Genomic DNA, 25,559 nt, shown 5'->3' on the forward strand with positions numbered 1-25,559 from the left:
ACAGTGCATGTAAAAGGCCACGCATACACACATATGAAGTGTTATTAAATCCGCGCACTTGTTCGCTGCCACAGCCCGAAAAAGCTGACGTCGGGCATTGGGGGTCAACCATTGACAAAATATGCTTGCTTGTGGGCTTTGGGTCGATTGGATACCTGTTATGGTAGTTCCAAATGCTCTTTTGAATGGGGTCACGCCAATCGTTTCAATGTCGTACGGCTTTCACCAATGATCCCGATTGATGATGTTGAGATCTTCATTTGGTTACCCTTGTCCCACGTTAATCTTTCGTTCTTGTTGGTCGCCTCAACCCAATCATGGATTCATTGTAACAGCGACAGCCACACACACACACACACACACGCACACAACAACTGTACACCCTTCATTTACAATAATGCTACGCATGGTGGTATGAGACATGCATGTGGGGGGCAACTTGAAATGTGAAAAAGAATGAAGGGATGATACACAGTTGAGCACGCGGGCGACCCTTGTTTGGGGTGAAATTAAAAAGAAAAGGGTTAGCTTGTAATCACGCATACCACCCACACTCACACTCACACACAAAAAAAGCATACGCAAGCACTTGTGTGAGTGTCCGCTCATGACAATAAGCATATGCCACCGTGCTCTGCGTGGAAATGTCTGTGAGTATGAAAAATGGTATGGACGATCCAATGACAGTAATCGAACCAAATGAAAAACGAATACTCGGATCTTTAGCAAGCTGTCATTTCCCAAAACGTGCAGTTGTTGAGAAATCGCAAATGCTCCCTATTTGGTTAACCTTATTCTACCCCGTCCCCCCAACCAATCGATGGCATAAACCTTGTTTTTCATAATACTTGTCGGACGATGCCAACCAGCGAGTATGCTGAGAGCGGGCAATGACAAAGATCTACACGCCAAAATTCTGCCCTGTGTAATGACAGCTCGACAATCACACATACATTTACCATTTTTCTATTCCTGTGTGCGGCGTTAATATCATCATCGGTGCACATTAATGCGCGCATGTGCGGATGTGTGTGTGTGTGTGTGTGTGACCCATACCTCGCCCCCAGCGACTTGAGAAAGGATAACAGAGCAACGAACAACATGCAGCAGCCTTCTTGTGTAGGGTCCCAGGATCGTCACGAGGGGGAAAAAAGATATCCTTGTTCTCGAAAACAAACATTGTGCTAATGTGTGAATAAGCTTTGGTATAAAACGATGTAAACATTGCACACACATACGCTTGTACACATACAAACCTATCCATCCCGGATGGAGCCGAGTGAGCGATTGGCCTCCTTTTCCTACATTGTATAGGCAGCTTGCCCCCTTATTGCTTCTATTACATTGCCACGTGATGCAGGTACTATTCCACAGTAAGCGGATGAAGAAGCCAAGTGGTATGGCAATGATAAATGTTGCAAGGGGGGAGTATGCAGCAAGCTCTTGTCAACATGCATATGCCCTCTTAGTAGGATGTGAATGTTCCAGGTGCATGATGAGACACTTTTTTTCTCCCTCGATATGCATGTGCATGCGTAATGTGCATACGTTTGAATTGTCATTATACCTGCATAGAAGATGCCACACGTACACACACTGCGGCATCTTGTGCAACATGTTCGGCTGTAGCAGCAAAAGGGAGTTATCCGTGGCAAAATCCTTCCGAAGGCGCGCGTACCGTGGGCAAAATCATAGAATGATAAATACAAATGCAAACCCCATTTCTTCATCTCATCCATAATCCCTATCTAAGCAGGCGCATTTTTGCCATGCGAATGGTTTACCTTGTTGTATCGTCACTTGTTGCTATATTGTTCGGCGTTGTTGAAAAAAAAGTGGTGCCAGATTTTTTCTCGCTCTTGGGTAACATTATCATCCATGTATGACGATCTCCGTATGTCGTTAGGAAAGGATACATGACGCCGGGATCATCCATGTTCCACAGTTTGTACAAAAGGATGCTCATGTCCTGGATGAAACACATGCACAATCACAAACAACAACTTGTATTCGAAAAGATCGCGATAATGAGATCCGTCATCGGCATGATGATTTCATTCGCGATTGACATTCTGCATTGAAAAGAAAAACATTGCCATCGGCATCATCATCAAAGTGACGAATGAGGTGATCTTTTTATTTTTTTGGTTCCCCTCATCTTTGTTTGCGTTGCTTTGCTGTTACGAACTTTATTAAAGTCGTCAATGACGACGACGATGACGATCGTGAAAGTGTATAAAAGAATGGGCGTATTCCTTTACCCAGGTTAGTATCACCCAACCGGCAGTGTATCAGTCAGACGCCCAACTCACATGTTCACCTAAAAGTAAACATTAAAGCCATGACAGCAATCAACAATGCAAGTTGGTTTCACATGACATATGCATTTTCCATACGAGGTAATGCAAATGGTGGCGTAACAAGCGTGTGAGCTGTGTCCAATAAAAATGTTGCAAGTTGCACACAACAAGGATGGCGGATCCAAATATGCATCTCACCACACGACTTGTTTCATTCTTTCCTTGGATCTCTCCTCTCTTTTGCTAAATGTGGGAAACAAAAGTTACGCGCGTTGTACTTTATTCATGCTCTCTCTCACACCCACCCCACATATTCACATTAATAATCGTATATGTTCCTGGTACCAGTAGTTGCATCAGCCTCACCAGGATAACCTTAAAAGAGGATGTACCACCCTTTTGCATAACAAATAGCGGTATATTCGGCTTGTAAAGGCGTTGCATAGCAACGGTATCAGGGGGTTACGCTTATCAGCAGACAATGCAACCGGATCTGGCTGATTTTGATCATGGTCATCCGCGAGTAGTTGTGAGTACAAATTACCTGCCTTGATCCACGCCGTATCCAAAACCATCATTTACAATGAATTTCTCCTTTGGTGTTTCATGTAAGCATCGTCACCATGTATAACAACGTTATACAAAAAGAACACGTTCGAACCACCACCATCACCAGCACCATCAGCATCCCAATGCTTTTGCTTGTGGTATATATGAAAGGTGATCAAGATGTGTGATGTGAAACCTGTACGACATTGAATGTGGAAAATGAAAAGCTGCCTTTTATGAACACCAAGAACGACGACGACGAAAAATGACGCACAAGACCAGGTGGAGCTGAGTTCACGGGTTGCTGTTACCCATTACGGCAACAGCTGATCGTCAATGATATGCTCCACACATTCAAGGTGGGATATTAAAAAGTTCGATGGATTATTGTGTCAGCATGCACAATAGCCATTTTTGCATATCATCAATGTTCCTCAATGATTCTATGCTAATCTATTTTCGATGTGCTTGCGTGTTCAGCAATGCTTATTCGAACTGCGACGTAATATTTTAGAACTCCCATAGGGTGTCTCTTGTTTTATTGTCTCCTCCAGGATCAATTGATCGACGACCCACATCTCCATGAACCGTGTACTACCACCGATATACAAACGGGATTCAAAAAGAAAAGGAAGGGCGGAGCATATGATAATGAACGTTCTTTGTTGGTGGAAAGGATGAAATAGGTGATCTTTTTATGCATGTGTTGCCACGGATTCCCACCACATATTAAAGCTGAGATGCTGTAGTTGATGCTGCTAACCATCTCTTGGTTCAAACGATCAACAACCTGCCTGAGTGAGCAATACCGGAGTCAACGGGGCCGAGCGAGCTTGATAACGAAGCCAGCGTTAGCAACACCGCCAACAGCAATAATTGCCAAGATCACCATGAGCATGGTTGTGTGCATTTTTGCACATACCTTGATGCTTGTACATATAAACGACATGTACGCGCAAATAAACATGGATCAGACAGTATACCTTTGAACATCCTGGAAGATCTTTAAATGTCTTTTAGTGAAGCATCACGTCTTTTGATATTTCTGAATGCTTTCATATGCAAGCATCATCACCCCTTTGAAATGTGATGCTATACCTTTGAATGTGCTTAAAGTACTGTGCATGCAAGGATCATGCTTCAGAATATCCCACTACTCTTCGAATGGGAAAGACTCCTTCTCGTTGGTATAAATCGATGGGTAACAATGAGCGATGCCATTATGCCTTTGACAATGAAGGATGTTGTCACTCGCGCATTCCTAATTTGGAACTCGTGACGGGATTAATGCATGAAAACAAATGATGATGGAATTACAAAACCTCTTTTGATTTTGGTATTAGGAGATGCCTCGTTTATGTAGCAAGTTGTCTATGAAAAAAGATGGCTACTATGAGGTTTCCTCAAGTTCTTCGCATTCACTCGTATAGTTAACCAAGGCTACCAAAGTCTTTTATTGAAACTAGTAGTAGTATGGGGTGAAAGACAAAATAAAAGAGGGAGTGCACATCTCAAAAGATGCCACTAAAGGCAACATACAGTTGTAATTTGTGTGTAGTGGCATTTTTACAGATGACAAGCATACTTGCATATGTAGAATCATTTAGCAGTGCGCGGTGCCTCAATAGCTGATATCCATCAAATGGCTGCTGATAGCGGTCGCAATAGCTTTTCGTTCTCCTCCCAACATTGTCGCCATGGCCCAACAGATCAAAGTGTAACTACAATTGTGAACAATCCACCAACAGACAACTGAATTATAGACCATAGTCTTGTCACCGGATCAGCCAATGGAAAGCATGCAGAACTTTTTGGCAAAATCAAGACGTTGCACGAAAAGTACGGCCCATTCGACGTCGTGTTGAGTACAGGCAACTTTTTCTCAGAGGATCCCAACGCCGATCTTGGCGATCTCTTTGGCAACAAGATTGACGGTACGTTGTATATCCATTTGTGCGCGCGTGTGTGTGTGTATGCATAGATAGCTCATATAAGCAACGTGTCTAGTTCCCGTGATTACATACTTTATTACTGGAGACCGTCCACTTCCTCCTACTGTCGCATCTCATATTGAAGCCAATGATGGTGAAGTCTGTGCCAACTTGTATCATTTGGGAAATCGTGGCAAGCTTCAGACTGCCAGCAAGCTCGAGATTGCCTTTTTATCCGGTGTTGAGGAAGGAGGTGATGGTGTCATGACATTTACTCAAGCGGATGAGGAAGCATTACGCAACACACCTATGCCAGCCATGTCGAATCCTGGTGTGGATATCTTGTTGACGCATCAATGGGCAGAAGGCATCGAGAGAGCAAGCGACAATTGCAAGGTTACACCTGCGCATGCATCATCCGCTATTGCACGCGTGACAGCTGCATTGAAACCAAGATACCATTTCGCTGCCGCTGAGGGCAAGTTTATGGAGCGTGAACCCTACAACAACATTACTGGTTTTGGTCCTCCAGATGAACGTGCTGCTGAACATGTCACTCGCTTTGTGGGATTGGGTGATGCTCTTAATGCGGACAAGCAAAGAGTAAGTTTATATATGGGATATCACGAGAGATGTGATACTTATACGTTGTGATAGTGGTTCTACGCATTCAGTTTACAACCTTTGAAGCAAATGGATCCACAAGAATTGAGCAACAAGCCAGCCAACACCACCGAGTGCCCATTCTCTGAGAAGGCTGCTGCTAGTGCTGCTGCTGCTGGACATAAGCGATCATTGGATGCTGCTAACGAGGGTGGCAACTTTTTCTGGGGTGGTCAACAAGAGCAACCTACTAAGCGTCAAGGTAAAGGATAAGGAATTACGAGGAAAATTCAAGTACTTATTGGATGACCATACTCTATAGCTCTACCAGGCAGCGATGAAAAGTGCACAAAGTGTGGTGAACAAGGGCACCCTGCACAATACTGTCCAACCAAGCTCCGTGAAGGTTATATTTGCAACAAGTGCAAGCAGCCTGGTCACTTTATTCAAATGTGTCCTTATCGTATGCCAAGTATACCCGATGGATATGTATGCAACATCTGCAATGAGCCTGGCCATTTGAAGCGAGATTGTCCCAAGGGTAAAAGAGCACCTCCTACTGCTGAGGAAATGGCTGAAAAGCGTAAGCAATCAAAAAGCGGCGATGAAGGCATTTCAATTGACCACCTTTGGATTATAGTGAAATCATGCTGGTTTTGTCTCTCGAATCCCGATTTGGAAAAGCATCTTATTGTATCCATCGGCAGTGAAATGTATGCCACGCTTGCCAAGGGTCCAGTTACCTCATCTTCCGATGCCAACAGTATCCCTGGTGGTGGTCACGTGTTGTTGATCCCAATCACGCATTATCCAACGCTACGCCAAATTCCTGATGAAGCACGACCCAATGTGATGAATGAAATCCAAAAGTACACGGATGCCTTGAAAAGGTTCTATGCTGAGCATGGGCACGACATGGTGGTGTTTGAAGTCTCTCGACAATCCCTGCATAACATCGGGCATGCTCATCTCCAAATTGTCCCGATACCCCATGATAAGAGTGATTTGCTCGAACAGACAATCAGGGATGAAGCTCAAAACCAAGGTGTCCAATTCATGGAGAGGCTACCGGTAAGCTGAGGATCATTGGTATGGAGAGAGAGAGAGAGAGAGAGAGAGAGAGAGACTCATGGCATGCATGTTTTCGATAGAAAAATCCAGACGCCAATTTCTTCAAAATCGATTTACCCAGTGGCAAGTCACTTGTACATATCATTAGACCTCGAGAACGCTTCAACCTTCAATTTGGTCGACTCGTTGTTGCGAAGTTGCTTGGACATCCAGAGCGAGAGGATTGGAAAACATGTGCTCAATCTCAACAAGAAGAACGGGATGATGCAAACGCATTCAAAGAAGCCTTCAAGACTTTTGATCCATCCATGTAATTTATATGCACACAAATATTGTCAATACAATTGTTGTTTTATTGTGGACATCGTCCTATGTGCTGGAGAATATCCTTGTTCAATGTGGGGGGGACATACAACTAGTTAAAGGTAGAGGTTTCAAAGTGGACATCAGAGACAAAAGAACCATGGAAAGTGAGACAGCTGAATGGACCAATATCGCAACGACCAAGTTCAACCATGGTCTTGGCATCCACAATCACCAATGCGCAGCTATCGGTATCCTTTTCGGGTTGAGAAATGTTGGCAAAGCTGAGGAGGACACCATCATCACGATCGATAGCACCAGGACGAGGAACAAAGACCGGCTCAGTAAACATGCACCTTTCATGATCCAACTTGATTGTTTCGCCTGTTTCAACATCCACCTTCACTAAGCTAAAACGTCCTCCATCGGTAACAGATGTTGGTTGCTCAAGCTGGCAAGCCCACAAGTACTTGTAGGGTTGAAGATCATCCAATGGGTTGTGACGGGGGAACTCGATATTGCGCGTGATCATGCGATGAGAAGCCGTGGCATTCGAGGTATCTTGTTCGTTGAATTCGAGATGATAGCGCTCAAGGTTGCCAAATTCAAATTTGCCAGGTGGAACGGTTAAGCCATTGATCTTTTTGGATACAGGTGGAGATGATGTCGAGCTCTTTCGCATGAGGCCCAATTGGCTAGTTTGCAGAACAATATCGCCATCGTACCATGCACATGCATCTAAATCGAGTACGGAAGTGCCGTCTTGAAGCTTTCTATCCCATGCATTGCTGGTGTGGAAGATAAAGTAAGGATCCACAGGCAAGGTGACCACGTGACCGCCACCATCACGACGCACCACATGCAAGTATCCAGGACCCTCTTCACGCCATGCCATACCGCCCACAAACGATTTGGAAAGCAGCATGTCCATACCACCGCGTGTCAAGTACAAAGGTGCTTCAGGCAAAATGACATAGTTTTCAGTCAACCAAAAGGCGTGGATGTAAGGAGGTTGGATGCGTTCTTGTTCCGCTTCAGGCACACCAGGTAATTTTCGATGGGTGATATCAGCCAATACGGTGGTGGAGTGATCCTTCTTGATGCTAAACACGGTGATGTGGCTTTCAGGACCCAAATGAAGAGTAAAGTTGAAGGTTTCACCCGTCTTAGCATCCGCCTTATGATGAGAGGCAGAAAGTTGACCATCGAATCGCTCGTCATAGGCAGCATAGTTGAACAAGTGCTTGGGTTCTAATCGAATGTTGTGTTAGCATACATAGGAGCATAATTGTAGCATTAAATAAAAACTCACCTAATGTAACAGAATGCACACATTGTAATCTATTGCTATCGGTTTTGGAAACCAAGACCATGGGATCCGTTTCATCCTTGCCAAATTGCTCCGGAAGGGGATAGTTGGGAGTGACAGTGACATTGACATTACGTGAAGATGGATCTTGTATGACACCGCTAACGTTAGGCGTGCCTTGTTGAGAAGCTCCAGATGTTGCATCCATGGTGGGCTCATGTTGTTTTTCAGGCAAATGTCCATAATAAATTTGATGCGATGGATTCTTCAACGTGCTAGCTTCAGCACCTTCAGCGGTCATACGAGAATTGTATTGCACTGTGCTATCAGCACCCTTGATCTCGAATCGATGAACAAAAGCAAGGCCATCAAATGCATGGTGGATGACATGTTGGCTACCATCCTTGTTGCCAAGGTTAAATTTGCCAGGACCTAAAACATTGGATGCATTCAGTAATTCAATCATAAAAGGTACAAATCTTGTATAAAAAACGCATACCAATACGGTAGAGAATGCCATTGAGCCACTCAGGGATCTTGCCTTCAACTTGCAAAGTCACTGGATCACGAAATTCAATTGCATTGGTAAACTTGATGTTTTCCTTTTGGAAATCACGCAAGAGGTCAATAGCTTCGTTGTTAATCGCCATAATAATGATTGTACTTGAATTAATAAACCCTGATGACACGTAGAGCATCCATCACTTTTATACTGTCGTTTCAATGATTTTGATTCTGGTTGAGTAAGCTGTATTCGAACACATTTCATTGGCTTTCGGACATCATCTTCGGTGAATTATAACCTTTTTGGGTGTGGCAAACGTTCAGCAATCCCGGAAACTGGAAAGCTATGCTTTCATTCGTCACAGCCTGTGACATTGAAATACAATGGATAGCCTAGCAGATTACCTTGGTTATAGTATCGTTGCAAGATTAGGTTCACATTCTTGAGCATGTTAACAACATCCTGCTCACTACGTACATGTCTTTCAGGCGTAGGCGATGATGTAGATTATGCTAAAAGGAGTACATCTTTTATTCTGAAAGAAGTAAAAAAAGCTATGTACACATGTATAGCTTGGCGAGGATTTGATTCAATGCTTGGTCTGCATTCACCTCCGTTATGGCCAAAAGACCCGCTATATGTCTCGCACATTACTGCCGCACCTCGTATCCTTCATTCATATTGGGATCCTTTTCGTCTTATGGCAATTGGATGATAGAGACACACACATGTTTTCTACGGACACGGCAATATGAGATGATCGTTGTGTACCACATCGGTATCAACCAATATACGTACCAAGATCATGAGCCTTTAAGAATTGGCAGGATAATCCTGTTTGCAAAAATGGCCCGAAGCTATCAACCGCTGCACCTTCATGTTGTCGGTAAGACACACCACACGTTGACGGTAACTTGAATTCGCAAAAACACGTGATTCATGGCTAACATGTAAGACATTGACTCGCTTTCCGACCTTCACATTTGTCTTTCCCCTTTCAATCCAGAAACCAATCAAGTGATCCACATCTTGCTCATATGACGTTGAATCCAATCTTCATTCAATGAAAAAGTAGAAGAATAGTATAGGGTAGTGTGGATGTCTATAAACTAATACTATGATAAAGGCGACAGCGTTGCAAATTGATAAGTATACGGGTGCATCACATCGAGGCAACAGGAATAGTTGTGCCATTGTATTGCTGGAGAATAGCTGCTGCATGATTTGTGCCTTGAGTACTCCAATGCCATCCATTGCTGAAAAAAAACACCTTCTTTCGTCAAAGATACAAGCCCATTCACCAATGCCATCCCCAATCCATCCTCATCCTCAGCCCGTATCCAGTGACATGATCCATGGTTCCTGCTGACGACGCGAAAAGCAACCAACACAACATCCCAGGACTTCTTCCTCATCACTGCACTTGACGCTTGCATCCATCCATCCATAACCATTGCAAATCCAACATGTTGGTTGAAAGGAGCCATGTGATCGCTTCCTTTTCCATCCTGCTGTTGATCCATCTTTTTCTTGGTCATTTCCATCGCAGCTCAACTAGGTGTTGCGGCGTACTTGATAGCTGATATGGCATCATCCATTGGAATCCTTATGTACCAAAGCAAGTTGCTACTCGTAAATAAAGTTGCTGCTATACAATGGCTATCTGCTGTTGACGTGATGACGGCCACAAGGCAGGCTGCTGCAGGTAGCTTGAGACAATGGAATGAAGACTTTCCTAATGGTAGCTGCTGTCAAGTTTGGTCGCAGCAAAGGAGTGTGCAAGAGCGTGTGTTGTAGTAGAGTGACAAGAATGTGAATGTCGTTTGAGACAATAGAGTAGATAGCAACTGCTGGAATGAATGCCGTTACGTTTGACCGTGGCAGATGAGCGTGCTGGACAGTGTGTAGTATCAAAAAAGGCGTGTTGCGGGCGTGTACATGCCGAGGGCTTTGCCATTCAGTCAAAGACAATCGAATCAAGGCAAGTGTACGATTGGCATGATGGGTTGAGACAGGACAATCGTTTGCAGATGGTAGTTGTATACTTGAATGGGACAACAGTTGAGAATGGGAGGAAGAGAACAATGAGCTGAGAGTGGAAGAAGTGGAGATTCAAGTAGGCTGAGCTGTCGGACACCTCTTGTATAAATGCATGAACACTGTACACCAATACTTGATACTGGGATTACCCCTCTCGAACCTGAAACTTTCACACAAGATGCTTTTGGAAATGCTGATCGACATTGTCTTAAGAAAGATCACATGTTCATTTGTTAAAATTGAATTGGAGGGTATAATGTGGGATTTACTATGGAGGTTGGAAAGCAGGTCAGCGCCGGATTCATGATTATTCGAAATAGTATGTATTACCTTGGGATTCCCCATTTTGATCTTGAAACTTTGTCAAGAGGTTCGCTGGGACATGCTGATCAACCTCATTCATTTTGAATTAGTAGACTTCATTGTGAAGATTTAAAATGCGGGGCGACCCAAATGGTGGATGATGGGAACAAAAGAACGGAGGGTCCACCGCCCCGAAGTTGCTCGCCACCAACTTGAAAATTGGTCAGGAGGGTGCTCTCGAGCATGCTGATCAACTTTTTCTAATAAAAACCTCACGCTTTATTTTGAAAATTTGGAATGGGAGCGTCCAAAAGTTTGAAAGACGGAGACATTCGCAGGGTCTGTCTTTCAAGAATTGACATGTTCTTTGTTTGGGCGTAGCTCAGTCAAATCAGCTCGGATCAGGACACTTGAATCATGGAAATAAACGTCTGGAGCAGGAGCATAATTCCACTGTTATACAATTAGCAAAAGTTGAGATTGAGAGAAAGTGGCTGTTAGCTGGCAATAGATGATAATGAATAAAGTATCATCCATCAATCTTTCCAGTCATGCAAAACAGCTGAGTTACACAAAGAAGTCCTCCTGCATCTTTCGCTCTATCAGGCCAAGCTGCTTCACATTGAACAAAGACCCACTCTTCATATAGCATCCCGCTTACACCATATGTAAAACATAAAGACAGTCATATCTCAAGATTTTACTATCAAACGTGAGGTCTTTAATAGAACAGTGTTACTCGGCGGGGTGAAAGCGATCTTGTGTCAAACTATGAAGTCCATCGTGGCCATTCCCAGATTTCGCAATGTCGCCACCAGCCAAAGTGGGTCGACCTCTTGAATTTTTTTTCGTCGACGAGCAAAAATATTTTTGGCTGGTGGCGACATTGAGTGAATCTGGGAATGGCCACGATGAACTTCATACTTTGACACAAGATCGCTTTGACCCTGACGAACAACACTGTTCTATTAAAGAACCCGCGTTTGATTGTAAAATCTTGAGTTATGACTGTCTTTATGTTTTACATATGGTGTAAGCGGGATGGATTTGCTTTCTTCTAATGGATGCTGTCGACTGCATTAACGGAAAGATGGAGAGCTAAATGAAATGGAGCTTGGTGGTTACACATACGCGTCATTGGCGCGTTGCTGCATAAATGGATGATGGGTACCTTTAGGAAGTACGGCGGAAACAGCATCCAATCATGCAATACCTATTATTATCAGAATGAGAATGGCAATGAAATCATAGGGAGGCACTTTGTATGTTTGGTAGAGGAGTCATGTATTATTGGTTGCACAAATCCAGGAGTCAATCTGCATATAAAGTTACAAGAACGCACAGACTTGGTAGACGGCAATCCCGCCAAAGTAAAATGATGTATAGCTTGATTACAAGATCGAGTGATTGTGGCTACTATTGACCCAAGTGTATAGGCTACTGCTGAGGTACATATTTACAACAGTAACTGTAGCAGCAAGCGGGGTGGCGTGTTGTGCACAAATTGGGAAGCGGGAGGAGCAACGAACAGCCACTTCTTCTCCACTCCCACTTCACAAAGCAAGGTAAGGTTGTCTCCATTTACAAACTACGTCGCATTAACGCCGGCATTCCTTTCAATGTACAGCGTCAGTTGGGTTAACAGGTGGTCAATGGCGTCTCTTTCTAGTTGCAGACATTCAACAACAAGTACGCACGCGATCTACCCATGACTCAAGCTTCCATTGCAATACAACGTGTACGTTCAATCCCTCCACTACTTTATTATTCAATTTGGACAATGTGGTGCTAATGTTCATGTGTAGTTTGCTGTTCTCTCGTTTATACAAGACCCAATGAGGCGTCGTGTGCATTCCTTACCGAGTTGTCCACAATGAGAGTTCTGAAGACGTCTTTACATTGCCTCTTTTGGGTATGCTGACAACAAAAGCGTGTGGATTGGTTTTACTTGTTATCTCACATTGCGTTTATGGTAGGTTGAACATGTTGGATGATGGTACCTCTGGCAGCAACAGGATACGGATCTCAAAGCAAGAATGCTGTATGGTTGGCTCAATGGTATGCATGGTATTGGATAAACAAAGCAAAACCTGTTAATTAACGAACCTTACAGTGAAACAGCAGCAGCACATACTGGATCGGATGGATACAAGGTTATTTGCAAGCATCAGTGGAATGATATTGGGAATACCACAAGGTAAGAGGTTCATTATGGGATTGATTGGATTCAAGTGAACTTACCAAACGCCATACAGTGGCAGAGCCTCTTTCGGCGATACTATTATTATCAAGGCTGCACGTCAAGGATGCCATTGTATAGTACTGTGCTCTCCTGGGGAATTTTGGCCCGGAAACAGTGTGACTCAAGATGCGATGGCAAGGCCAATTTGAAAAGGCATCCGCTGTGCACACGGCCTTCATCCAAGTGCGGCTATTGATTTCCTTGCCTACAGAGAGAAGGTGGATATCTCTTATGATGCCAATTTCAGGATCCAATGAGAGTATAGTACATATGGTGGCATACCTTGACGCTGCAGGTTGATTATTGTATTGCCTTCGGATGGTGTATTTGGTTGCAATTCCTTGTGATCACCATGGTTCAGGGCGTCGTGTACCTTCCTTACCGAGTTGTCCACAATGAGAGTTCTCAAGACGTCTTTGCACTGCCTCTTTTGGGTATGCTGACAACAAAAGCGTGCGGATTGGGTTTGCTTTTTATCTCACATTGCGTTTATGGTAGGTGAACATGTTGGATGATGGTACCTCTGGCAGCAACAAGATACGGATCTCAAAGCAAGAATGTTGTATGGTTGGCTCAATGGTATGCATGGTATTGGATCTACAAAGCGAAACTTGTTAATTAACGAACCTTACAGTGAAACAGCAGCAAGACAACATGGATGGCATGGAGATACGGTTTTCATTTGTGACAAGAATGCTATTGAGCAGCACCACAAGGTAAGAGGTTCATTGTGGGATTGATTGGATCCAAGTGAACTTACCAAACGCCATACAGTGGCAGATCCTCTTTCGGCGATACTATTTTGATCAATCAGCACGTCGAGGATGTCATTGTATAGTACTATGCTCTCCTGGGGAATTTTGGCCCGGAAACAGTGTGACTCAAGATGCGATGGCAAGGCCAATTTGAAAAGGCATCCGCTGTGCACACGGCCTCCATCCAAGTACGGCTATTGATTTCCTTGCCTACAGAGAGAAGGTGGATATCTCTTATGATGCCAATTTCAGGATCCAATGAGAGTATGGTACATATGGTGGCATACCTTGGCGCTGCAGGTTGATTATTGTATTGCCTTCGGATGGTGTATTTGGTTGCAATTCCTTGTGATCATCATGGTTCAGGGCGTCGTGTGCCTTCCTTACCGAGTCGTCCACAATGAGAGTTCTCAAGACGTCTTTACATTGCCTCTTTTGGGTATGCTGACAACAAAAGCGTGTGGATTGGTTTTACTTGTTATCTCACATTGCGTTTATGGTAGGTTGAATATGTTGGATGATGGTACCTCTGGAAGCGACAAGGTACGGATCTCAAAGCAAGAATGCTGTATGGTTGGCTCAATGGTATGCATGGTATTGGATCTACAAAGCGAAACTTGTTAATTAACGAACCTTACAGTGAAACAGCAGCAAGACAACATGGATGGCATGGAGATACGGTTTTCATTTGTGACAAGAATGCTATTGAGCAGCACCACAAGGTAAGAGGTTCATTGTGGGATTGATTGGATCCAAGTGAACTTACCAAACGCCATACAGTGGCAGAGCCTCTTTCGGCAATACTATTATTATCAAGGCTGCACGTCAAGGACGTCATTGTACTGTACTTTCCTGTGGAGCTCTACATGTTGTGCCCGGGGACAGTGCGACTCATGTTGCGGCCTCAGGGATTTAAAAATGCATCCTCTGTTCGCACGGCTCCATCGTTTTACGGCTATTGATCTCCTTGCCTTTAGAGAGAAGATGGGTATCTCTATTGATGCACTTCATCGCGTCGATCCACAGGAGAGTGCCGGTACTATGACGTTTCTTTGGCTGTGCGCTTTTATTATTACTTTACATCCTGATGGCCTATTTGGTTCCCAAGTCTGCGGGTGATGATTGCCTGATTCAGGTATGTATGAATCTCATGGTTTTTGGAGACCTTTGCTGAAACGTCTACGGGACCATTGCAGAGAGCTGCTTGTCTTTTGGTGCTTTGGAGTTTACAAGATCACAGCTATGATTGCTAAGTATTGTTGGATGAGTTTGGACAATTGTTTATGGTGCATCTTTTATAGGTAAATCATGTCAGCCATGGGGAAGTGTTTATGTCTTTTGGTGGTGTCAACATTTATTGCGTCTCTGGTGGTTGGTTACCAAGCAACGGGCGATTTCTCCAGGAGAGTGCCAGCCAATGCAAATCTCTTGTGAGTGGGTTGTATCAGCAACAAGTAACAGCATCCATATCGGTGGTGTCATATCAAGCTTTATCCCATCACCTGGTTCTTCTCGTTATCGGCAATTCGGTGGGCATCCTGAAATGAAGGTCTCTATCGGTTGATTACATCAGCAACAAGGAACAACTTGTATATCTTTGGTATCAGCAAGCTTTCTATCTCTTGGTGGTTCTGGTTATTGGCGATTCCTTTGATGGATCTCTACAACTATACGTGTCTTATGGATGGATCATGTCATCAACAAGCAATGAGAACCCGCGTTGACATCTTTGGTGTTGCCAAGGTCATTCATGCATCTCCTCAAGGCATTCATCGTCAAGCTGCATTCGATTTCCAATGAAAAACAATTGCCATTCACATCGCTCTTTAGCCATATGTACGTCACTCCGCAGCTAGGATCTGGTTTGGGCTTTTCGATGCACAATGTTTTCTCGATTTGCATGTGGTCTTGGGCAGCAAGGATTGTCTCGTTGTCTCTCTTTGGAAGGGCTCTTCGGCATCATGTAAGTATGCTATCTTTGGTGGTATCAATATTACTAACCTTCTCACTACATATGCCCATAAAGTATCGTCCATCGCTTTCAAGCCGAGTGCCAACGAGCGGGTCTTATCAACAAGCGGAGGATTGCAAAGAATCGGCTTGATTTGGATATCAGCAGGATTTTGTGCATATGGCTATCATTGGTAAATAGAGGATGGTCCGTTTTTTGTCTCCAATCCCAACCACCATCCTTTTTTATTATAGTGTGCGGGCTATTCAGCAAGCTACTTGTCTTCTGGTGCATTGGGGTTTCTATGGATGCAGCTGTCATTGGTAAATAATGACCCATTCTTTCTTTCAATGCCTACTAACACCCTCTTTCATGTGGGTTATTCAGCGAGCTACTTGTTTTGTTCCCTTTGGATTCTTGATGGATTCAGCTATCATTGGATGCCAACATGTTGACGTGCATATGGCAATCATTGGTAAATGATGATCCGTTTTTTGCTACAACCCCAACCAACCTCATCTTTTATTATAGTATGTGGGCTATTCAGCAAGCTACTTGTCTTCTGGTGCATTGGGATTTCTATGGATACAACTGTCATTGGATGTCAGCATGTTTCCGTGCATCTTTTATAGGTGAATCATGTCAGGGTCAAGGAGAGACGTCTATAGCATCCTTCAGTGTCAGCTTGCCTTATTACATCGTTCGATGGTTTTCGTTACTATACCAACTATTGGACACTTCCTTTTATTTGCATTTGCAGCGGCAAGGCAACAAGTTCTATACCTTTTGGTGTCGCCAAGTTTTATCTCGTCTTATTGTGGTCCTAGTTGTTGACAACCCTTTCAATGGATATCCTTCTACGCATGCCTATTATCGGTGGATCATATCAGCTACAAGCAAGAAGCAGCAATGAGCAACAGAGCCCACATCTTTAGTGTCAACAAGATGACTCGATTCTCTGGTGGTTCTCGTTATTGGCCAATTGCTTTCGAAAGCATTCAGCAGCGCATGTCCCTTATGGATGTATCACATCAGCATCAAGCAGCGGTGTTACGTGTCTTTTTGGTGCTATCAAGATTTATCCATCGCTCAAGGCATTCGTAGTCAAGTATCGCTCCCTTCCTTTGGAGATTCGTTGGTATGGATAGCATTGGATCTACAATACAAGTGCTGTCAATTAACGCGCTTTACAATGGAATAGCAGTAGCATGATATGGATGGCATGAAGATACAGGTTTTATTTGTGGCAAGAGTGCTATTAAGTAGTACCACAAGGTAAGAGTGTTCATTATGATGGGTTGGTGTTGCATGCAAATGCACTTACGATGGATGGTATGTAATGGCAGGATCAAGAAGGCTTTTCTTTGGCTATATCACTGGCACGTCAAGGATGTTATTGTACTGTGCTGTCTTGGGGAGACCATGCTGCCCTTTGGATACATGTGCTCATGGTGCTATGACTTAGACCAATTCAACGCATCCTCTGTTCACTGTTGCAGCATGCGGATCCACGGCTCAGGTGGTGTCAAACTCGACTGGTGAGGGGCTCCGGTCACCGTTAAATCCGGTGTTTTGGCATCATGCTTCCTTCTGGAAGGGGCTAGTAGGCAGTACTGGTACCTTGGCATTCTATGGCATTGCACCTTTTATATTACTATTATCTCTGCCGGCGGCAATTCTAGTGGATCACTGCACCCTGATTGAGGGATCCAATTACGTATCATTCCAAAACTTTGTGCTGAAATGGAAGTATGCCTACTGACACGTGGCTTTTCTAGATGGAGCACCTTGTATTGAAGTTCTCAGGATTATGGCTATCATTGCTAAGTATTGTTACATGTGTTGGGAAAACTGTTTACCGTGCATGGTTTATACGTAGGCGGATCATCCATCGGAATCAAGCAACGGAGTCCTTATCTTTGGCATCATTATCATCTATTCGAGCATTTGATGGTTCCTGGGTGCTGGCAATCCCTTTAAAGAACATTTATCGGCGTAATCGCTTATGGGTGGATCATATGAGCAACCAGCAACAGCCGCTATTTCTTTCTTTTTCGGCGTCAGCAGGCGTTATTCTATCATATGGTGATTCGCGCTACCGGCAACCTATTTGATGTATATCATGTGGCTCATATCTCTTACGGTGGATTACTATGTATTAGCAACAAGCAACAGGGTTCATCTTTGCCTGGCATCACGCTTATTGGATTACGATGTAGCTTTGGCTATCAGGTGCCGTTCCTTTATTTGAAAGTGGTTACCAACGTTCATCCATGATGTATTCCTCTGCACCAAATAAGTATGCTATCTTTGATCATGCCAATATTACACGTCTTCTTACAACATATGACTACCAGGTATCGTTCCTTCGCTTCAAAGCTCAGTACCGACATACCGCATACCTTGCAGGTGGATCATTGGCAACATCACCATTTCGGTGTCTCCAGGTTTTCGTGTGTATGACAATCACTGGCAAATCATACGGTTTCAAGTCTGCTTGATGATTGAGTGGTTAAGGTATGTATCATTTAAATGCTTTTGGGAGACTTTTTCCTGAAACGCTTCTTGTTTAGATGGACAACTGCAAGCAGCCTGTGTTTATGGTCATGGCATATACCACATTATCATCATTCGAGATCGTCATTGGTAAGTATCCTTTGAGAGCTATGAAGGAATGCCAGCTGAGCCGCCTGTTCTAGGTAGACCATCTTGCAGCAAACAACGCGTACGTTTGATGACATCGGGTTCATTCGATCATCCTATTGCTTCCTTTCGTGTGAAAGAAGGCCAACTAATGTGCTGTTTAATCATAGCTGTGGACCATTACAGCTCGCTATTTGTCATTAGTGCTTTGAAGTTTATTACATGATTACAGCTACCATTGCTAAGTATCGTTCTATGGGTTTGGAGATTGTTTACCCTGCATCTTTTATAGGTGAATCACATCCTCAATGAAGAAAAGTGGCCTTTTGATGTCGTCAATACATATTTATTCAGTCTCTGATGGTTTGTTACCAAGCAACAAGCGATTCCTTTGAAGAGTGTCAGCCAACACACGGTCTCTTATGAGTGGAACATTTCAGCAACAAGCAACAGCATGCATGTCGTTGGTAGCATGTCAAGCTTTATCTCGTCATCTGGTGCTTCTCATTATGATCCTGGCTCATTGTCCAGGAATAGCAATCAACATTATCTCATTATACAATAAACTTCTCATTGATCTTTACACGCTACAAACTTCATTGTAAAGCAAACTAGTTGCTTATCATCACATAAGTTATAGCCAAACATACAATGTGTATCATCATATATAAATAAAAGTGTATTGGTAAAAGAAAAAAGCTTTGTATGTCAATGCGTCGCCTATCAACCAAGTCGGTTTCCATGGTAAAGCCAAGAGGAGGAGGAGAGTTGCCAGGTAACGCCCAAAACGGAAGGGACACCACACGATGGAGAGCATCGCCATCGAAGACCACAAGGAACAGGATCGCCAAGTAAGATCGCCAACAAGACATCGCCAGGGAAGGATCACGGCCATTCAGAACAAGGACTCCATGGGATTTGCTGCATTGCGACAACCTACAGGATCACCCCCATCCCATTGTATGGCAAACCACACCGCGTAGTTGTTGTGATTTCGCACTATCGCACACTTGTCGTTCCTTAGGTTCTTTCAGGCACTCAACGCGAACGTGTATTACCATTTATCCTCATGACTTGGTTGCCTTGTCGTCGTGAACAGCGAGGCTGAGGAAACCCCAGGGTTGCCAGGATATGAAGAACCAGTGAAGCTGTGGAACTCCCAAAGCAGACATTCACCAAAAGAGTACCCCTACTCACTCCAATGAAAAAAAAGTACCTCGCCGTCCTTGGACTTGCTGCTTATTCTTTTATTCGCACCGGGCACATGCTGTACCAAAAAGAGAAAGAAAGAGGGTGAGTAAAGAGGCGCTCATTGTTGCGCAGCCTGTTTTATAGTATTGACGTGCTGGGCTTGAAATTTTTCTGCCTCTGACGCATACCATAGACCGCGTTTGACGTTTGGCGTATCGAGTTAGTTGTATTATTGAGTGCTGTGTATGTGTTCGAGTGCGTCTATTATTCTATGATGCTGAAAAATAAAAAGGTCTATGATAACAATCTTGCAAGTGATGCTAGTGAAACATACACGTTGACACAAAACACCCCCTTAATGCCGATGCGGGGAATACGCGTCTGTGCACAAGCGGCGCATGTGCTAGTATAGTGCTTTGTGACTAATTTCATTGATAGATTGTATCACCTGCCCTAATGTGGCCAATGTTATGTATAGGAAGACATTACACCTAGACTCTTTGGACTTAATCCTGGTATGCGCCCCATCACTTTGTCAACTCATGCATCATCCCTAACAAACAAAGATCCCCACGCCCACCGTGTACAATAATAAAGGATGTTGTCGCCGTCCATCGTACTCCCATACATCTCTTTCCTCAGCCGTACTTTTTTGATTGCTTACAAGATTATCCCATTTCTTGTAATCTTGTGAATAAGCGCTGATCTTTGTGGTCATTCATAGTGCCTCATTGTATCGTGGTTTTCATTGTGATATTGGGTTCTTGTAATAAGGTAAATCCTGATGATGTTGCTTGATGAGTTACTACTCTCATACACATTACCTTGTTACGTTCGATGTAGCTATCTTCCGTGATGCGTATGCAAAAGCTGGCTTTGGTGCCACGAGTCTACATCAGGTGCTGGAATTGACATGGTCCAAAAAGTAAAGTCCCACTTCTTGTCGGCAGAAGAAGCATGCCACACGTTTGATGTGCTGCATTTCCTATCAGCATTTGATGGACTTTCAGACTTGGACGCAGCAAGAGCTTCGCAAATCCTCTTGCTATCGATCGTCAAAACCTAACGCCTAGCACTGAAGAGCATGGTGATTCACTCACAAGCACTTCTATGGATACATTGAAAAAGGAGTTTGAAGAAGCACATTCCAAGATGACGGAAGCAAAATAGAAGCCGTCCCTGGCAAGGTTGTTGAGGATGTGCTGTATCACTTTGGCCTTCAATGCAATCATGAGCATCTTGTTCTCACTTCTTTGTACTCGGCATTGATGACCCCATTTATATGCAACAAGACGCGTTCACCGAAGAGGAGTTTTCAAAAATTAGCAGGACCGATCCAAAGCCGCTTGCCCAGTTACCTATTGATCTCCGTGATCATATCAACCCAATTGCTGTCAACGATTTACAAGCTTTTGCAAAAGAGATTGGATGCTAGGCATGATTGGCAGGATAATTACACCTTGTTTATTACGTATAAAAAGAAGATGATAGAAAGAGTAAAAGTACGTTGAGAATCGATGTATGTGTTTCAAGATGCTGTTACCAGCTACAACTACAACATGTCTTATATGATGATTGTGTGACGATGCTATGCGGATACGGGGGTTTATGTAGGCTTTATTCATCATAGTCGTCGATGACAGTATTATAGCAACATGATTGGGTTTGAATTTAGGGTGAATGGTATGCAAGTTGTTGTCTTTATTAAGAAGTCTTTATCCTGCCATTGAGTTTGCCCTCACAACGCCCACCATACAGGTATTTTGAAGAACATGGCCGTGACTTTCCAGAGCCCTCTTTGCCGAATCTTGAGATGAATACCGGAATGTCATCCAATTGCTGACGGATTGGTATCGTTCTTCGATGTGGCCGAGTTGAGAAAAGTATTCAATGATAGCAGTCTTCATATCAGGGGGGAAACCAAACACTTTGACAATGGTGCCATCCGATGTTCTAGCAACGCTATTAGGTCTCATATCCTATACAAGCCCATCCTCATCCTCAATACTTACTTTTCAAATGTTGCTGTTGCAAGTCGACTTGCACCAGAGTGCCTCACCGATTCTGTCCACAAGTCTATGAATCCAAAATGAGTAGGATGAAACATAAAAGTCAAAAGACACACTCTACCTGAAGGTGCGGTTGCTTTCTCTGGTTCACTGATATAACGTTGTGGACTCACCCCCACATCCCATAAGGAAGCAACAGGCGGGGTATCCTCATCCTCCATTCTTGTACTGTTACCATCGCCAAAACTGCAATGTGCCGTTGTACCAAAGATGCCTTGGTTATTGCTGTGCATGTATGGGAGACCTGAGGTAGAAGTAGTAGGAGTAGAGGTAGTGGGATGTCGTCTAAAGATAAATCATCAATACGCAAATTTCATTTCACCAAGTCTTCCTCTCCTCCAATGATGACTTACTCTTGGCTGCTACGCTTTGATTGTCCTCCTTCTCGACTCGAAGACTATGAGAATAGATATGAGATGTTTTGTCAAACATGAATATGGCAATGACTTACCGGTGATGTGGCTGAAGTAAGGAATCGAGGAAGAGTGGTACGTCGTTCACCAATGGCAAGTGAGCTCTCCTCTTCAAAATCACGTGCCTTGTTTTGGGATTTTTCGGCATTGGTAAAGATGCTGGATGGAACAGGAATGCGTTCAAGTTTATCTGGTTTGACAATGAAATAAGGGACATTGGTATCCGGGAACACCGTCGACAGGCTTAACAAGGATTCTTGCTGTTGCTGTTGCTGTTGTGGTTGCTGTGTTGTGGTTGATGCAAAACCAATGGATGGTTTGGATGAGGCGAATCCACTACCAAAAAGACCTCCACCTCCTGTAGCAGGTTGACTCGTGGTAGTAGTAGTTGATCCAAAAAGACCTCCACCTCCTGTAGCAGGTTGACTAGTAGCAGTAGTAGTTGATCCAAAAAGACCGCCACCGCCCGTAGCAGGTTGACTGGTCGATGTGGTTGATCCGAATAAGCTACCTCCTGCTGCTGGTTGACTCGTCGTTGTTGTAGATCCAAAAAGACCACCTGGTTGATTCGTTGTAGCTGAAGATCCAAATAAACCTCCTCCCGTAGCAGGTTGGCTCGTCGTAGTTGTAGATCCAAAAAGACCACCACCACCTGTAGCTGGTTGACTCGTAGCTGTTGATCCAAATAAACCACCACCTGTAGCTGGTTGACTCGTTGTAGTTGTAGATCCAAATAAACCACCACCTGTAGCTGGTTGACTGGTAGCTGTTGTGGATCCAAATAAACCACCACCTGTAGCTGGTTGACTAGTAGCTGTTGTGGATCCAAATAGGCCACCTGATGGTTGTTGTTGCTGCTGCTGTTGACCACCAAAAAGACCTCCTGTGGCTGCTGGTTGGGTTGTAGCTGTGGAAGCACCAAACAAACCACCACCTCCACTAGGTTGTTGACTCATGCCACCACCAAAGCCTGTAGTTGAAGAACCTGCTGTGTTGGTCGACCCAAACAATCCTGACGATGTCTGCTGTTGTTGATTTTGACCCGATGCGCCAAAACTTCCTCCAGAGGAACCAAATGAACCTGTCGATGGCTGTGAAGACGATGCCGGCGCGAATAATGAAGTATTGCTACGTTGATGGCCAAATCCTGTAGATGTTGACGCACCGGATCCAAACGAAAAGGCCATTGTTGTCTGAAGGTAGGTTGGGCCGTGAAGGAAGCTGCTGTACAACAACTTCTTTGCCGCTCATGGCTCAAATGACAACGCGAGCTCGCGACGGTCCCGTGACTGTTATAATGCAATGAAGATGAATCATGCACAAGGATAAAGGTACCATCATCACTTTTTGAACCCTTCACTATGCTTAGGTAATTTATTGTGTTGTACCTCCTTTCATAGTCTATTCGTCGACAATATTATCTTGTAAGGACATTATGGTGTGCGACTCGAGCTATGGACGTTTCAAGAGACCTTCTTATAGTACCTCTTCTTGTATCATCAGCCATCCTCATCATTTTACATAGCCCACCCTTCATCCACAACAATAAACTTTAAGAGTGTATCCCATTCCATTCCTCAATCTGCCGTTTTTCTAAACAAAGCGAGTACAAGTATTACTTGGAAGAAGAAGAGTTGGATAAGCAGGCTTGTGGTGGTTATCGTGTTGATAAAAAGCTGCCTTTGTTAGATTCGATCCTGTTTATGGAAGACATGTGTTTTGAATAGGGGGGCTATGTACTTAATTTCGAGCAAGCGTCGATCCCGCCGACTGATTTCCCTCATACTATGTTTGGCAACGATTTCAGCCATACTAATGTCCCATGTTTATATTACACAAAATGAAGATCTACATTATGCTACAAGATTACGTTTCTTTTCAGCACTACTTTTTAGTTGACCACATGCAGCCATGATATCTAAAAATACCACCCTATGAGTATCTCATCCACAAAATATCCTATAGCAATTCCACCCTTACCTTGTCCTCTTGGCCGACGCACTGTGCAGTGAACACCACCCTCCATCACAATACGTGCAAAGTTTTCAATCTTTTCTAGCTTGGACGTACGATAGATGCTTCCTGGCCATGGATTGAATGGTCTAATGATATTACTCTCGTTACAAACGTTATTCAATTATCATAATGACTTGAAGGACTTACATAAGATTAACATGAGAAGGCAATTGACGCAATAATCGAACAAGATCACGTGCCTCACTTTGGGAATCATTGACACCATCCAACATCACGTATCTATAAACATAGATAGGCTTAATACATGGATACATACATAGCAATGTGAAAAAAACGTACTCAAAAGTGATCCTTCGTCCTCGATTACCCATGAGTTGTGCATAGGTTGTGCATGCTTCCAGTACCAATTCCAAGGGGAATGTCTTGTTCAGGGGGACTAGGACGTCTCTGAGATCGTTACGAGTAGCGTGTAAGGAGATGGCCAAGGAGACACCCACGTCAGACGCCACGTTAGGTATGAGGGGCACAACACCCGATGTGGATACGGTAATTTTGTGCTTTGGCATGGCGATCCCATTCGTGTCGGTAAGCACTTTTATTGCCTGACGCACCTGACGCCAATTATACAATGGTTCACCTTGTCCCATAAACACCATGTTGGAGACTGTCTTTTTTGTCACATTGAAATCATTGGCCTCCTTGGCTGCAATCATGTATTGTCCCACCACTAATCAATCATAGATGGGATATGTCAGATGTCTTACACACAATGATGATGATTACTACCCCCCTACTACTTGCCTTCACTTGCTGTCAAGCTTCGAAAAAGTTTTTGTGTCCCTGTATGACAAAAGCTGCATTGCAAAGAACATCCAATTTGTGATGAGACGCACAAGGTTGCTCTATCCGGTTCGGGAATCAAGACGGACTCGACGACAGCTCGAGGATCATCAGCAAAGCCCACAAGCCATTTACGGGTTTGGTCACGGGATACTTGGGCCAACTACAAGTAGTAATAAATAAGACACCCTACGCTACAGAACCAAAAAGGGAATCATACCTGCACATGGCCGTAGTGAATCTTGTATCGTGAATCAAGCTCGGATCGTAACGTCTTTGACAAGTTGGTCATGCCTTGGAAATCGGTAATGCCTCGCCTGTACATGTGCTCCCATACTTGCTGTGCCGTGTATTTGCGAGCCTCAGGAATCGTAGCTAGCTCATGTTGTAATTGCTCTAGACTTAGACCAATAAGGTTCTTTTTGGCAAGGGCTGCAGCAAGTCGAGAATAGCAGCGTCGTCTCAACATAGAAGAGGAAAAGGGGGTGGACATTTCAAATAAATGCAGCAGCGAATGCCTTGTCACACACACACATACACACATTGCTTGAATGATTGGATAAA

The 25,559-nt window shown here is 43.9% G+C and overlaps 5 protein-coding genes across 5 annotated transcripts; 2 read left to right on the plus strand and 3 right to left on the minus strand.

Annotated features, from left to right (window-relative positions):
* Positions 1-4,546: 4,546 nt before the first annotated feature.
* O0I10_005710 (uncharacterized protein) lies at positions 4,547-6,768 on the plus strand (the record flags this gene model as incomplete). Its single annotated transcript, XM_058485748.1, has 7 exons — positions 4,547-4,566; positions 4,620-4,783; positions 4,857-5,383; positions 5,438-5,645; positions 5,706-5,966; positions 6,024-6,454; positions 6,535-6,768. 7 exons carry the CDS (start codon positions 4,547-4,549, stop codon positions 6,766-6,768), a joined length of 1,845 nt encoding a protein of 614 aa, XP_058343583.1.
* A 101-nt stretch (positions 6,769-6,869) lies between these two features.
* On the minus strand, positions 6,870-8,716 carry O0I10_005711 (uncharacterized protein; the record flags this gene model as incomplete). Its single annotated transcript, XM_058485749.1, has 3 exons — positions 6,870-8,008; positions 8,070-8,498; positions 8,566-8,716. 3 exons carry the CDS (start codon positions 8,714-8,716, stop codon positions 6,870-6,872), a joined length of 1,719 nt encoding a protein of 572 aa, XP_058343584.1.
* A 5,636-nt stretch (positions 8,717-14,352) lies between these two features.
* O0I10_005712 (uncharacterized protein) lies at positions 14,353-14,873 on the plus strand (the record flags this gene model as incomplete). The annotated part of the gene is made up of 3 exons (XM_058485750.1): positions 14,353-14,454; positions 14,523-14,633; positions 14,742-14,873. 3 exons carry the CDS (start codon positions 14,353-14,355, stop codon positions 14,871-14,873), a joined length of 345 nt encoding a protein of 114 aa, XP_058343585.1.
* Positions 14,874-21,411: 6,538 nt separating this feature from the next.
* On the minus strand, positions 21,412-23,365 carry O0I10_005713 (uncharacterized protein; the record flags this gene model as incomplete). The annotated part of the gene is made up of 5 exons (XM_058485751.1): positions 21,412-21,649; positions 21,709-21,772; positions 21,827-22,050; positions 22,119-22,162; positions 22,217-23,365. The coding sequence occupies 5 exons, from the start codon at positions 23,363-23,365 to the stop codon at positions 21,412-21,414; spliced, it is 1,719 nt and encodes a 572-aa protein (XP_058343586.1).
* A 666-nt stretch (positions 23,366-24,031) lies between these two features.
* On the minus strand, positions 24,032-25,464 carry O0I10_005714 (23S rRNA methyltransferase; the record flags this gene model as incomplete). Its single annotated transcript, XM_058485752.1, has 6 exons — positions 24,032-24,096; positions 24,159-24,280; positions 24,342-24,434; positions 24,495-24,882; positions 24,957-25,158; positions 25,216-25,464. The coding sequence occupies 6 exons, from the start codon at positions 25,462-25,464 to the stop codon at positions 24,032-24,034; spliced, it is 1,119 nt and encodes a 372-aa protein (XP_058343587.1).
* Positions 25,465-25,559: the final 95 nt, after the last annotated feature.

Source organism: Lichtheimia ornata (genome assembly GCF_029851405.1).
Source record: "Lichtheimia ornata isolate CBS 291.66 chromosome Unknown scaffold00023, whole genome shotgun sequence".
In the NCBI taxonomy this organism is placed as follows: Eukaryota; Fungi; Mucoromycota; class Mucoromycetes; order Mucorales; family Lichtheimiaceae; genus Lichtheimia; species Lichtheimia ornata.